At 29.8% G+C, this 15,214-nt stretch overlaps 1 protein-coding gene across 1 annotated transcript; it reads right to left on the bottom strand.

The window, feature by feature from the left end:
• Window positions 1-12,819: 12,819 nt before the first annotated feature.
• Window positions 12,820-14,074, bottom strand: LOC145638206 (putative clathrin assembly protein At4g40080). The gene has a single exon (XM_081689171.1). The coding sequence runs from the start codon at window positions 14,034-14,036 to the stop codon at window positions 13,050-13,052; it is 987 nt and encodes a 328-aa protein (XP_081545297.1). The 5' UTR covers window positions 14,037-14,074; the 3' UTR covers window positions 12,820-13,049.
• Between the last annotated feature and the right edge of the window lie 1,140 nt (window positions 14,075-15,214).

Below are 15,214 nucleotides of genomic sequence, written 5' to 3'. Positions count from 1 at the left end.
GTGTTTCTACCAAATATTATTAACAGTTCCATTTTTTTTTATATATATTTTGAAAATATGTTCTTTTTATTATTTATATATGTACATTATGTGTTCATATTTGATCATTTATCATAGTATTATATATGATTTTATCAACACATGCAACTTTTTATGATATATGATCATATTTGAATATGAACATTTATGCTTAAATAAATGAACATTTTATATGTAATTTTTTTATACATGAAATTGATTAAAAAGAAATATCCAAATACAAACTTTTTAAAATAATAATGCTGATATGTAAATGAAATTGTCTAAATATGAAATATTGTTTATACATTGAAATTGTCTTTATATGAAAAATGACTATATTACTACTATTTTTCCAACTTTCTTGCTTTTCTTCTGTTAATCCTAGACTCAGTGTTTTCTTCAAAAAGCATCAGTTGAGCTGTGTATTGCATCCTCAGTTTCCTTATTTGGTTCAGCTGCGAATAAGAATGAATTATAAGTTAAGAACAATTAAATGTTATATAAATGAACATTACATGTTATATAATTGAACATTTGATATACTTACGTTGTTTGCTTTCAAATCACAAATCCATTCTTCATTAGGATCAGCAGTGAAAGTTTCCATATGCTTCATGATGTAAACTCCACAGTTTGTGTAGTCTGCATTGCTGCGCCATTTCATTTTTTCCAATACAATTTGATAATCTTCAATGAAACTTGCATCCTCATAACCAATATGTTTCATGTATGCAGCCAATCCTTTTAGCTGTTTTGAACAATTATCAATCAACAAGTGAATATTTATTGATCAGAAAATGAACATTTAAATTATATATAATAAAAATTAGTCATTTATCAAAATGATTGAATAATATTTTAACTTACAATCATTTTTGGTTGGTCAAGATACTTTTGAGGTACTGATACATGTTGTGGTAACTTTCTATTGTCGATGATATGGATGGTATCCTTCATATGATTGATGCACAACACGAAAAAATGATTGGCAGCTGCTACTGGAAAAAATATCTGAACAAATAATATATTGTTATTGAACATTTAATTTATTAGAATTGAACATGTTATAATATATGTATTGATGTTACCTGTTTGTATCCAACAATGCTTTTGATTTTGTACATCTTCAATTCATTTGTTTATTCTTTCTATGAATGCCTTACATCTTTTTTCCATTGTTGACCCCTCTTTGCAGACATTATTTGTGCACATAATTTGCTGCATTTTTAAACATGTAAACATTAATTAATAAAACCTTTGTTGAGTAATAAAAATCTAAAATAATTGAAATAAACTTACATGTGGCATTGTTGAGAAATATATCTTGTTTTTTGTGTTCTTATGATTTAGAATTGTTGCCCATGAATCTATGAGACAAATCATAACTTCTACATCATCTCCAAGTGTTTTCATTTCTGTTCTATTTATGTTATTTAATCCATCATGATATAACAGTGCACTACAAATGAACATTAAGCAATGTGTAAATGAGTAATTTCTCAAAAACTTATAAAAGTTTATGTATTATGAATAAGTTACCTTTCATCTTCTCCACTATAAGCAAAGTCACATACAAGTTGATTCATTTTTTTCTCATCTTTAAAAAGATCTTTGTATTTGACCATATATGGAGATCTAAATGCAAGAGGAAGAGTTTGGGATTGACGTTGTGGCCTCTTTGATGAACTGAACATATTATGAACCAAATATTATCATACATGTATGTACAAATGAACATTTAAAATAATTAGAAAATTAAGGATTGTAATTTATACCTGTCATCTATCTTCTTTTCTGGTTGTGTTTCATTTGACTTCTCGATGACTTTTTTTTATATTTTCTTCCCTGAACAAAAAGTAATTTATATATGAACATATTGGTTCCCACAAATGTTCATTTATTTGTTGAGCAAGATATGTAATATCTTTACCTTTTGCCAGTCTCTGAGGAAGATGAATCTTTCTTCTTTTTCTTTATTGTCAAAATTTTCTTCTATATCTCCACTGTTAGATTTTTCACTTGTTTTCTGTAAAATCAAATTAAGTTAGTAACATAATGTTATGTTTATATTTTAACAACTAAATTATTAATAGAAATAGTTTACACCACACAAAAACTAATTAATATTGCTATAACATGTTGAAATTCATAAATTACATAACCCTTACTTGTTCTTGATTTAATAAAACATTCTTCAAAGTTACATAAACCTTAATTGTTTTTTTGAAACACCAAAATAAACTACATTATTACTAATAATACATAGGACATCACTAATTGCTAGGGGGTTTTGTTTTTTACCCCTGTTCTTGTTCACTTTCTTTGTTCCTCATAACTTCACTAGCTGCTGGAGTTTTTTTTTGTGAATTGTCTTCTACAACTTGTACAGAACTAGAGGCTTGATTTTCAGTGCTCTTTGGATTTGCCAATTCTGCAGTTTATAAAATGAACATTAACAAATATAAAATCATGAACATAATCAAATATGAATATGAACATTATACATAATAATTATGAACATTTTTTTTTTACCTATAGGAGGAGATTTTCCAGTAGGATTTTCATCTTCTACAGAAGCAGAAGCTTCAGCTGCAATAACACCCAATGTTGTAGATGTTGGATTTGTTGTATCTGATTTCTTTTTTTACAAAGAACAATTGTTACTTAAACATATCATTAAATATATTGAGTATCATATTTAAACATTTTTATTTTGTTCTTACCAATTTGTGGAGATGGGGGAGTAAGTCCCAAACTGAATGCTTTGTTGATGTTGAACTCCTCCTTTTTCTGTTTTCCTTTTTTGTTTTTCTCCATATCAGCTGCTTTAAAAAATTTCCTTTCAGCTTCTGCAATTGCATTCAAGAAATCTTCGGAGCCATAGATTTCTTCATCTTGGCTTAAGATTGATGGCTCTCTTGCCACTTTCCCCATAACCTCTACAACTTTCTTTACCAAGTCATTTTCAGGTAATATTTCCTTAGCTTTCAACAGTTTGCTTGATAGTTTTGACAAGGAACGACCAGTTTCAATCACCTCATCAATGAAATCATTCATAAAAATCTATATTATAGATAAATTGTTAGATTTTAACCAATATATTTCATATTAAAGAAATGAACATTTATGTATTTCAAAGTGTTCATTTTACATACCTCAGGACTGATTTCAGCTTCTTCAACAATTCTAGGAAGTATCTTCCCTTTACCAAGTCCCAAGTCCAATTCATTTTTTATTCTTTCAAGAACCATGTCCCGTTTCCAAACAGAAATAATTGGAATTGTTCTTGGTGGCTTTTTCCCCAATCTCTGGACTCTATCAAAATAGAACAACTACAAAAAAAATAAAATGATATACTATCAGATTATATATGATCAAAATTATATATGATCAATTATAAAACATATTTAATCAATTACCAAATAATAAATGAACATTTTATTTGATCAATTATCAACATATATATTTGAACAATTATTATAACAAATTTGAACAATAATTAAAAAATGAACATTATTATTCATACCATTAGAAATTGTAGGGGTCCTTTGTAGAATCCCTTGCTTGACTGTTTTCTCCAATCAACATGGTTCTTCATCAGTGAATCAAACACATATTGACACCAATTCAAGTTTTTGATATTTTCCTTGTGCATTGTTGAATAGAGAAACTTGTAATGGCATCGATTGTTTTGTATGCACTTTATTAATGCATTCACTGCCACCACCAAAAAGTTTGTAATGAAATCTTCATTGTCAGGTCTGTCTTTCTCAAACTTTTTGTCAATGTATTTTGCCACAATTTGGCTTACGGAAGGAATTTTTCCATTCCATTTTCCTCTCCACTTCTTCATAAAACCTTCAAATTCCTCACTTGCTTTTTCTGATTTTGCTTCAACAATGGGTATTTCTCCCATTGGTAGACCATAAACTACTTTAACATCCTCTACTTCCACTTCAATCGAATGATTTTTTGGAAGTTCAAAAGTTTGACTGTTTTCTTCAAAACTGTTCAAAATCCAATAACAGAAACTTTGATCCAATTGAGGTAACTGGATTTCAAGCAGGGCTCCTAATCCAATCTCCTGTATCTCTAATTTCTGTTCTTTACTCATTTGCTTTATCCATTGCATCAACTTCACATGGCCCCCTCTTGTTGATGCTTTCTCTTCTTGAAACCGTTCTTCATCAATTTCTTCAACTTCATCTGCCTCAATTATTTCAGTTTTTGCTTTCTTTTTTTTCTTATCTTCACCTTCTGACTTATACACAACCAACTCTTGCACCTTCTTCTCAGCCTTTGGCTTCACCACCTTCTCCTCCTTCTTTGCTTTTTTCTTCTTTGGCTTAATTTCAACCTCCTCCTCCTCATCCTCCAATTCATCATCTTCCTCACTAACAGGTTCTTTTTCAGATTTATAGACAGATTCTTCACTGTCATCACCACTGTCAGAAGGATCTTGAGATGGTTCATCATATGGCACTTCTTGATTTTTTTTTTCTTTTTCCAACATTTTTCTTGGCAGCTGAAAATTAACATGAATATAAAAGTCATCATATATGATTAGCCATGTATTTAAATGAAATTTAATCAAATGACAAAATGAACAATATAGTTTTTATATATGATCATTCTATACATTGAAATTGAACTTTTATCACAAATCATTGTATACCTGCTTTTCTTTTGCCAGCAACCTTAGAAGTTTTCTGCAACTGTCCTGCAGGTCTCTTTTTTCCACCTATATAATTTTAAAGTTTTATATATTACATACAAATATTAAATTAATTAAAACATAACAAACTTTTAATCAATTGAACATTTACCCTTTTTTCCTTGTTGTTCCACAACTTTCTCAGCAGGAGCACCAGCCATTTTTCTAATAGGTGCTTGAACATATTCAGCAGGGGCACCTGCCATTTGTTTTATTGGAGTAGGTGCTGCAGATTTCCTTGGAGAAATTCTTCTTTGCACACCTTTTTTTGTGGATACTTCAGCAGGATCAACAGTTTCTTCCTTTTGGCCTTCATTAGCAGATTCATCTAACAAAACATCTATTGTGTTTTTAAACTTTTTGTTAGTAAAGATAAATATTTTCTATTTAACATTAAATACAAAAGTATTATGTTTACCTTGGCTTCTTGTAACTCTTGTACTTGACACTATAGGGGTTTTATTTTTGTTTTTTCTTGCTACTGTTTTGTATCTTGTTTTCCTTTGGCTTGATTGTTCACTCTTTTGAGATGATGGAGCTGGATCATCATTTACACGTGCACTATCCAAATCCTCATATATTAGATCAGTCTCATCCTCAATTTCATAATAATCATATGCCATTTCTGCTGCATGTTAAATGATCAAATGATAAATTTTAAATGATCATTTATGGAAAAGAATGTAAAATGTTTATTATTTACAATATAAATGAACATTTTACCTTTAGTTTCTTTCTGGGTTGCCTTTGGCATATCTTCCTTTTGCCCTGCTATACATATTTTATCATTGAAATAAATTAACTTTCTTGAACATTATATATTATGCAGATAAAAATGAACTTTGTATGTAATAAATATGTACATTTTAAAATTTTACCTTTCAGATCTGTTGTCTTTTGAGAAGCATCTTTCACAGATTTCTCTATAGGGATTTTCTCATTTTCTGGCCCTTTATTCCCTTCTCCTAGTATAAGAATTATATTAGGGAAATTTGAAATTTATGCAGATTAAAAATGAACATTTTATCTAATAAATATGTACATTTTACATTTTTTACCTTTTTGCTCATCTGACTTTTGAAAAACATTTTCCACAGTATTCTTTTCAGTGTTTTTGTCTATTTCTTGCCTCTTTTCCTCTTGTGCTTCTAAGAGAATTATTTCAGTCAAAATTGAAATTGATTAATCTTGTTGAACATTACAATAATTTATCATATATATCAAAAATGAACATTTTATGAAATAAATATGTACATTTTAACTTTTTACCTTTCAGCTCTTTCTTTTCAGGGCTTTTTTCTTTTTCAGGAATATTCTTCTTTACAGAATCTTTTTTCTTCTGTTTTTGTTTTTCTTTACCTGCAAAATGAATATGGTTATTATAACTGATATATATAAACATTAAACAAAATGTTCAATATATGTGAACATTTACCTTTGTTAAATTTCTTGTACAACTCTTCCCTTCTTTTGAGATTTTTCATGATTCTCAATGTTGATTCATTGTACTTCCTGTAATTGTGAGATAGTGTTATAAAAAATTTTTATATAACATTATTTATTTTATTTTATTTAGTTATTCAAATTTGAACATACTTTGGGTTTTCTTCTATGTCTATATGTACTTGTTGCATCTTCTCCTTTAAAGTTGTTATTTTTGACTTCTTTTGATCATCATTTTTGGTTTTTCTGATAATTTATTAAAAACATACATGAATATATAATTTTGACTAATTAATTATAAAATGAACATTTAGTCTATAAAAAATGAACATAAAGTCTATATAAAATGAACATTTAATATTTCTTACTTTGGCCCAGTATTTATCTTCTCTGTATTGCTTTTCCCCTCTAATTCAACTCCTTTTACCTTGCTGAAATCAATATTAGGTAATAATTTTAATAAAAAAAGCACATAAATGGTACACAAAATGGACATTTATCTATAATAAAATGAACATTTGTTTATTAATACCTTTAATCAACATTATCTTTGTCCTTTTCAGATGGAATTGTATCCTGTTTTTGCTCCACATTTTTGTCACTGAATATTGAATATATTTATTAGTTCTAATTTGTTGAAAAAAAAATGAACAAGTATCATATGTAAAATGAATATTTTTTAATACAAAAGTTAGCATTAGCATACCATTGATTTCTACTCTCTTGTGCAGATTGATTTCCAATCTCATTTTGAGTAGCAGAGACATTCTCACTTTGTTCACTAAAAAAATTAGGATTATTTTATATAATATGACATTGAAGTATAAATAATTTATATTATGAAGTAGAGCACTAGTTATTTTGGTATAAAGTTTTTTATACCTCATTTGTTGATTTGTCTCTGGTGGTCTTGATTTTGACATAATAAATTTCACTCGAACCTTTTTTTTTTCATTAAAATTTTAAGAATTACCTAATAAGTTTGATATATATACACAATGTAGAATTATTGCATATAAAAACAACTATTTAATACATATAAACTTACTTGTTTAGAGTGTATCTTTGATAACTACTACCAAATTCATTTTGTTCAATAACTTTCTTTAGAGTTAATGGTTCAGATTTTCCATCTCTAAATTGAAGCAAGTGTATCACTCTAAACGGTACATCACTACAATATAAATTAATTACATCGTATTAGTTTGAAGGCATACAAATGAAATGATTATTATCATATTTCTATATGTTCATAGAGTTTCAATTAAATGTGCATTTAAGCCCCAATGAATATTCAAAGAACAAATATAAATCAAACTATAAAACCATATGATCAGATACAAATAGTATATTCAAAATGAACATAATATATTATGTAAATGATTATATACCTTGGCATTGGAGACATTTTTAGATCTGTACCACTTGACTTTTCAATATCTTTTAAAAGTTCAGGATCTACAATTGGACTTTTTTCGCGCTTTTTTTCAATTTATCTACTCTTGACTGAAGAGGTATTTCATCATCATCTCTGTTTTGTTTAATTAATTGTTAAAATCGCACTATAATTGCAAGGAATTTAACAAAAATTATTGTTCACACATTAAATCGCAAGAAATTGAACTAAATTAGGGTTCATACATTTCTTCAGTATTTTTCTCCGAATTACTTTGTTCTGAAGTGTTCTTCTGCAAAATGTTTTTCTCTAAAATGTTCTTCTGCAAACTCACACTACAATCGCAATAAATTGAACATAAATTAGGTTTCATATTTAAAATCGTACTACAATTGCAAAAATAAATGAACAAAATTAACAATATTACTTACTCTTGTTTCGATTTTGCAGTTTCAACTTCAATGTTCTTCTGTGAAATCTCCTTTTGCGAAATTACACTTCAATCGCAAGAAATTGAACCAAAAATTAGGTTTCATATTTAAAATCGTACTACAATTGAAAAATAAATGAACAAAATTAACAATATTACTTACTCTTGTTCCGATTTTGCAGTTTCAACTTCAATGTTCTTCCGTGAAGTCTCCTTTTGCGAAATTACACTTCAATCGCAAGAAATTGAACCAAAAATTAGGTTTCATATTCAAAATCGTACTACAATTGCAAAAATAAATGAACAAAATTAACAAAAATTACTTACTCTTTTCCTAAATCTTGTTCTGATTCTGCTTTATCACCTGGAATTTCAGACATTTGTACTAATTTTCAAGTAATTTTGAACAATTTTTTGCTGTAAATGTTTCGATTTTTTTGAATTTTATGAGATAGAAAATGGAAGAATGTTTGAGAGGAATCTTTTAGAGAGAGAAAATGTTGGGTTTTTTTTTTTTTTAAATATATATATGGAAGGGGTAGGGGCAGTTACTGTGCAGTTACCGTGCGGTTAGTATTTTACTGCGATTAGTGTGGGGTTAGTGGTTACTGTGGGTTAGTGGAGTGATACGCAGCGTTTAGGGGGGGGGGTGTAGGTAGTGGAAGCTACACTAGGGGGTAGGTGTTAAGAATTAAGATTTACTACGTAGTATATTTTATGGCCCAACCCATTCAAATTGGGCAAAAATTATTTTATGCATTGTTGTCATAATCATAGACTTGAGTTTTGAGCCATTGAGAGTTGTGGGCCGTCAAGATTCATGTATCCGAAAGCTATGTCATAGTGAAACCACTTACTCGTATTACTGAGAATAAGAGATAAACAAAGCTAATAAAGGGTTTCAGATTTGAACTCGCAACTTCTAATTCAAGAACTAAATGTCTTACCACCAAGCTATGTGATTATTTATGTAATCTTTTGAATACAAAATATTAATATGTAGCAAATTGACAATATGAATAACAAATTTAATTACAAGAAAATAAAATCATAAATTACAATATATATTAATGATTAGTTAGTTTCATGTAATAACTCGGGGCATCGCCCGGGTCCAAAAACTAGTTCTTATGATAACGTACGTATCTAAATATCATAATACAGTATCAATATTTTTAGGGTTTTTTTTTTATTTTTTTTATTCTTACTTTTTCAAATTTTATGAAGCCTGTTTATTACTTTTGCTTTGCTTGCTTTGTTTTTTGATGGGAAACTTTACACATACACCTAAACTTAAGAATTTAATTTGTGATTAAAGAGTCAAACTTACAAAGTAAAGCAAAGTACTTTAATTATTCTAATAGCTTTATTTCTTTTACTAGTTTTGTGCCCGTGCGATGCCCGGGTTGTTTATTGAGTTTTAAGATAAATTTTTAATCTATATGTCAAATTTTAAAATATATCGTTGATACAAAATTAGTTAGGAATTGATGTGTTTTTGTGACAATTTAAAATATGTAGTAGACATGTAATGATAAATAATAATAATATTGGTGAAAAATATTTCTTGACCCGTAACCTAAAAATAATGACCCTGCTTGAAATGACTTGTGACCAAATCCTATTCACAATGACTGGTCTACACACAGTAATAAAATTATATTAGATTGTGAAGTATATATTATTTAAATTGATTGAAATAAAATTCTAAACTAACTTATTTATCCTACAAATTGAGTTCTATATAACTCTATCCTACGTGGCACGACACTTGGCGAAAAGTTGGAATGCCAAGTGTCACTGCCTCGTTGCCTGGCTAAAAGTTTAGTTTTATATATTAAAAGTTTAGTTATATGATAGTACATCATTGATCGTAATCTATATCTATACTATATATTAAAAGGCGTTAGTTCCTTTTAAAGGAACAGTGCCACGTGGCACTCTTCAAAGTATATGTGTTTTGTCTCAATGCCACATCATCATCCAAAGTATATGCACCACGTAAGTTAAGTCACTTCACTTAACAAAATAAAATATGCTTTGAACAAGATTTGAACCTATAACCTCCGATACATATAGGCAATACATTTACCATCTCAACCAACTATTATTGATGTTTCAAGTTTGACATAATATTATATATTCATTTCAATTATTAAGTAAATTAGAGGTAATATAATCCATTTATTTTTCACAAGATTAAATATAAGTACAGATGTAAAAAAAAAAAGTGACATTTGAAGCAACGCCCAAAACACTACATACACTAACTATGCAAATAGTCGAAGATAATTAAGTACATAAACTAGCAACCCGGGGTGTCGCCCGGGGTACACACTAGTTTAACTTTTATTTGGAGGGGGAGGAGACAGGGCAATGTTTATAACTTTATATATAGCAGGTATTTGTCAAGGTTGATTAATTAGTCTCTAACTTACTAACTCTAGAAAATTGATCGACACATTATACTATGATAGTTTAGAATGACATAATTGATTAATTATACAGGGATTGAATGAATTTAATATCCTAAATTGTTCTTAATCAACAAGAAATAATTAAAGCAAAATTATATTCCATCATGAGCAAAGACAGTATATCTTTATTAACAAGACCACGAGAAAAGAACGGAAGAAACCTATTAAAAAAGAAACGTCCAATTTCCTTTGTTTAATGACCATATGCATGCAATAATTTCCTTTTTAATAACAAATAATATTAAGTTTTATACAACTCCATATATACAAGGTTGGTACGGTGTTGAATCATTCTCATTAAAGTACTCATCATCATCACAGTCAAATAAGACTTGCAATACCTTAAACACAAAAATTATAGGTGTGACTTTTGTTAAATTTAGTCTCATTAAATATAGAAAAGGTTAGGATAATCAGAATTACTCGTAAATTATAAACCGTATATGTGTTAATATAAATACTAGTTGGAGTGCTTCAATAAAAAATTGAACCCTTTATTGACTGAACTCAGCTGAACTGAACTGAACTGAACTAAATTGAACTTATTAGAGCTAAACTAAACTGAACTGAACTGAATATTTTATAAGAGAAGATTATTAGAAGCTGAACTGAACTGAACTTATTAGAGGTGGATTGAACTGAACTGAACTGAAAATAAACATATGAGTACAGACCCTAAATATAACTCGAATGTGTTATGAAGTGATTAAGATATGAACCCTATATAGACCAAATTACTTTGCTTGTTTTTATATAAGCAAGTACTGTAGTAGTGGTAGTTACTCGGTATTAATTAACGTCTCCAAACAATTATTCACTTGGATTATTTTTCTTTAATAGCCCTGTTGTGTAAGAAACTAAGAATGGTTGTCTTGATTAACTCTCGTTTTCAGCATTACACAAAAGTCAGAAGAATCAAAAGGCCGGGAAGGCAAGAAGGAAGGATGGTTTAATCATTATTAACACCTCATCTTTATTGACTCTGTATTTTATTTTATTTTTTTAAAGTAAAAATGCAATTAAAGAAATTATATTGTTTGTTACAACCAAGTTGTTAGAAAATTAAACACCGTTAATTGGGGATAATCATAAATTTCTTAATGCTCATATCTCTCCTGCAACTCATCATTTCATTCGTTTCTTTTTATTTATTTTTTAAACAAGAATAGTGCATTAGTGCGGGATTCATTACACAAACAAAAGCCCACAACGAGGTGTCATTTTAAAACCAATTGACAATAGAAGTAGCTCGATTGGAATAAAAATTGGGTTATAAATTGAAAGTTCTTTGCTTTCTTTTTTTAGTACGAGACAAATCTTTATTATCATTGTAAATGTCGTGTGGTTATTCAATAATAATACACAGTATTATTCTTCTTCTTGTAAAATAAAATAAATCATTTTCTAATTTGACTTTAGTTGCATCTTGCATGTATACTCAAAGTAGATATATGATTGGATTTTTGCTAAAAAAATATTCTAATACGGATTTTTCAAGTTTGTTGTGTTCTAAATGTCTATCTCATTACGTACTACTAAAACCTTACGAAGTTACGAACAATGTTCATAGATTCCTGCTGTGTAATTGTATATGCTTCTTCATTACGATTTCCTGACATTCATATCACAGAATACTATTCTTATCTTCCTACTTACTCGAACTTCTTAGGAGTATGATATGGACGTATGGTATTAAATTTGATTTACATCAATCTTGTATTATTGGAAGGTCTATTTAAATTTAACTTTTTAAAACACGACATTGAATCAAAATTTTTCCTTATTAAAGTCCTAGATCGTTCTTGTGTAGTGTAACTGTACTCCATATATCTTTTACTCCGTAATTTGTTATATTGACCTTACCATCGTATTACTATTTTTTTTAAGGATCGTATTATCTCTATTTTTCTTTTAATGTGATTGAGATCTAAAATATGCACATACACTAGGTACAGAAATAAAATACCATGGATAAGAAAGCTATAAAATTGATATGTCTAGATCTCAAACTCAACTCATTAACACCAAATTAGGATCTTTTGCCTCAATTTTTGTCATAAAGTGACATCAAGTTATGGACTCACCGCCAATAAAACAACTAATTTTGCCGCTCTTAAGAATGACATTTTTTAGCTTATAAAAACATCAAAACTAACACGTTTGGATCACGAGCTTCTAGATTTCAAGCTCATTGAATTAGGATCATTTGCCCATTTCCAAGTCATTCAAATGACATCAGCACCAGTATCCATATTCACACCAACTCAGTAAGAAGCAAATCAAAGATAACACAAGTTTATTAGAACACACATTATATCCATTCACACATATCAGGAAATAATCACAAAAAAGACACTGACCTGAACAACAGTTTCTTCTCTTATTATTGACTTATTCCTAATTATTTTCCTTATTTGCTAAGTAATTAAAAAACCAAAGGAATGTTTCTGTGTTTTTGTACATCAAAAAATATGAGAAATATACACATTTTATATTCCAAAAAATGACCTAACTACCAATCTCCAAATTCACACTTGAGAAACCAACCTTGACAATACTAACCAAAACTCAACCATAAGAAGCAACCATTGTATTCCATTCAACATCCAACCACCGTCTATTCCGCCGCGGCGGCACGACCGAAACCGATCTCGACTCACCAACTCGGTTCTCCGCCACCCGAGTCGACTCACTCCTTTCAAATTTCAACAACTTCATATTCTCTCTCCTCTCCTTAACCTCCTCAACATCTTTCCTCACTTCCTCAATCAATTCCCAAACCCCATCATTCTTCTTATTCAAGAACATTAAAACCAGTTTTTCCCGGCAATTTTGGAGTCTTTTTAAATCATTTAACAATTCCCCAATTGAATCATTGCTCAAATCTTGAATTCTTTTCTTCCCAAATTGATTGATTAAAGCATTAATCTCTCTCATAATCATCCGATAATCTTCTCCAACAAGCTTAATTACTTCATAAATCAAACTTATTCTTTGATAATGGAGACTTTCAGGGGCCCCACAAATCACCTCAACCATATTAATCAACAACCCTAATCTCTCTCCTCCTCCTCCTCCCCTGTTCTTCCGCCGCGACAGTCCGACACCGTGATCAATGACGTCACCATACCACCTCACCCACTCCGACAACTCCCACGTGTCACCCCCGGAATCATCCTTAAACCCCGACAAATTCAACAACGGTCCAGTAGAATAACCCAAGATCTCCTCCTTCAAAGCAGGGGAACCATGAATGATGACGTGGTGGAGCGTGAGCAAGCACTTGAGTGCCACGTAGACACTGGTGGTCCCATGAAGACGTTGCAGTAGCGCGTGGATTAAGACGCCGGAGGTAGAAGGGCGGTAATGGTTAACCAAAGATAAAACCGCGTCGAGCGGGGGCGGGTCGGAAGGGTGGCGGTGCGTGGTGGCGCGTAAGACGGCTATATGAAAGGAAGTGGTTGGTTTAGAGGAAAATAAAAGGGTGGCTTTGATAAGAGAAACTTTGTCTTTGAAAATTCCGACTAAGTTTTTCATTTTTTGAGGACGACCCATTGTTATTCAGAAAAACAGAGTGTTAGGAGGAGAGAGAAAATAGGGGGAAGAGTCTGTTAGTTTTTGGTTATTTTTAGGGTATTTATATAACGGCTTTTTTTTGAGGTGGAATTTTTTAAGTGGTCTAAATAAATAGACGCGGTCTACGTGTTGAATTACGAGTAATTTTATTTTAAGGGATTTTATTAATAAAGTGGGAGTTTAATAAGTCTATATATTTGTTGAGAATATTAAATTATGGTATTTAATCATAGTCTTTGCTTTAATAATTTCGGTTGATATATTAAGTAAAAAGGGATTTTTATTCATATTTATATTTTTTATTATTGGTTTTTTTTTTTTTTTTTTAGGAAATTATTATTGGGGTTATTGATCAAGTGAAGTGTGGTTGTGTGGGTTAGCGCTTTTCCCGAAAAAGAGCTTTGTGGTTCTCGTAATCATATGAAGACAACGACAGTAAAATTGTAAAAATAGCCGTTTGTATATATATATATATTTTTTAATTTTTTTTTTGGGAAGTAGGAAGCACTTTACTCTTTTTTGGCAAAATTAAGAGAAGGAAAAAACTTGTATAGGTCCACAAGCTAAGAGAGATTGTTATATACATCCGGATGTATCGTATATCTATGAGTATTTTATACTCATTTTAATGATTGTTTTTCAATTAATCATCAAATGAAGAGCAAAAACTAACCTTTGGGTTAGTTGGGTGTACGGTACACTCGGGTGTATATAACAAATTCTAGCAAGCTACAAATTCAACTATCTCACCAACTTCTTTGGATCCAAATCTTTGCTCACCTTAGGGCCTATTCATATTTACTGAATTAGGGTGAAGTGAATATTTTAGAAGAGATGGAAATTAGAAGCTGAAATAAACTAATTGGAATTGAACTGAACTGAATTATAATTAAGCTGAAATGACTTGACCCTTGGAGGTTGACAGTGAAATTATTCGATAAGTAATTGCCATGCCCCTTGTTAGTTGTTATTGTCCGTCTAATTTTGGTTTATTTAACAATGTGTATATTATTGAAAGAAAATATTTGTTAAATAACAAAAATATTGCATATTATTTAATTGAATTCTAACAAACTCTAACAAGAAAATGATACACCATGATGAATTTCCACAATTTTCACCAAGGCGTGCAATTCCTTATATAGTTCTATAAAATA

This window comes from Chenopodium album, chromosome 7 (assembly GCF_948465745.1).
Source record: "Chenopodium album chromosome 7, dcCheAlbu1.1, whole genome shotgun sequence".
NCBI classification, from domain to species: Eukaryota; Viridiplantae; Streptophyta; class Magnoliopsida; order Caryophyllales; family Amaranthaceae; genus Chenopodium; species Chenopodium album.
This window is presented reverse-complemented; position numbering and strand designations above follow the sequence as displayed.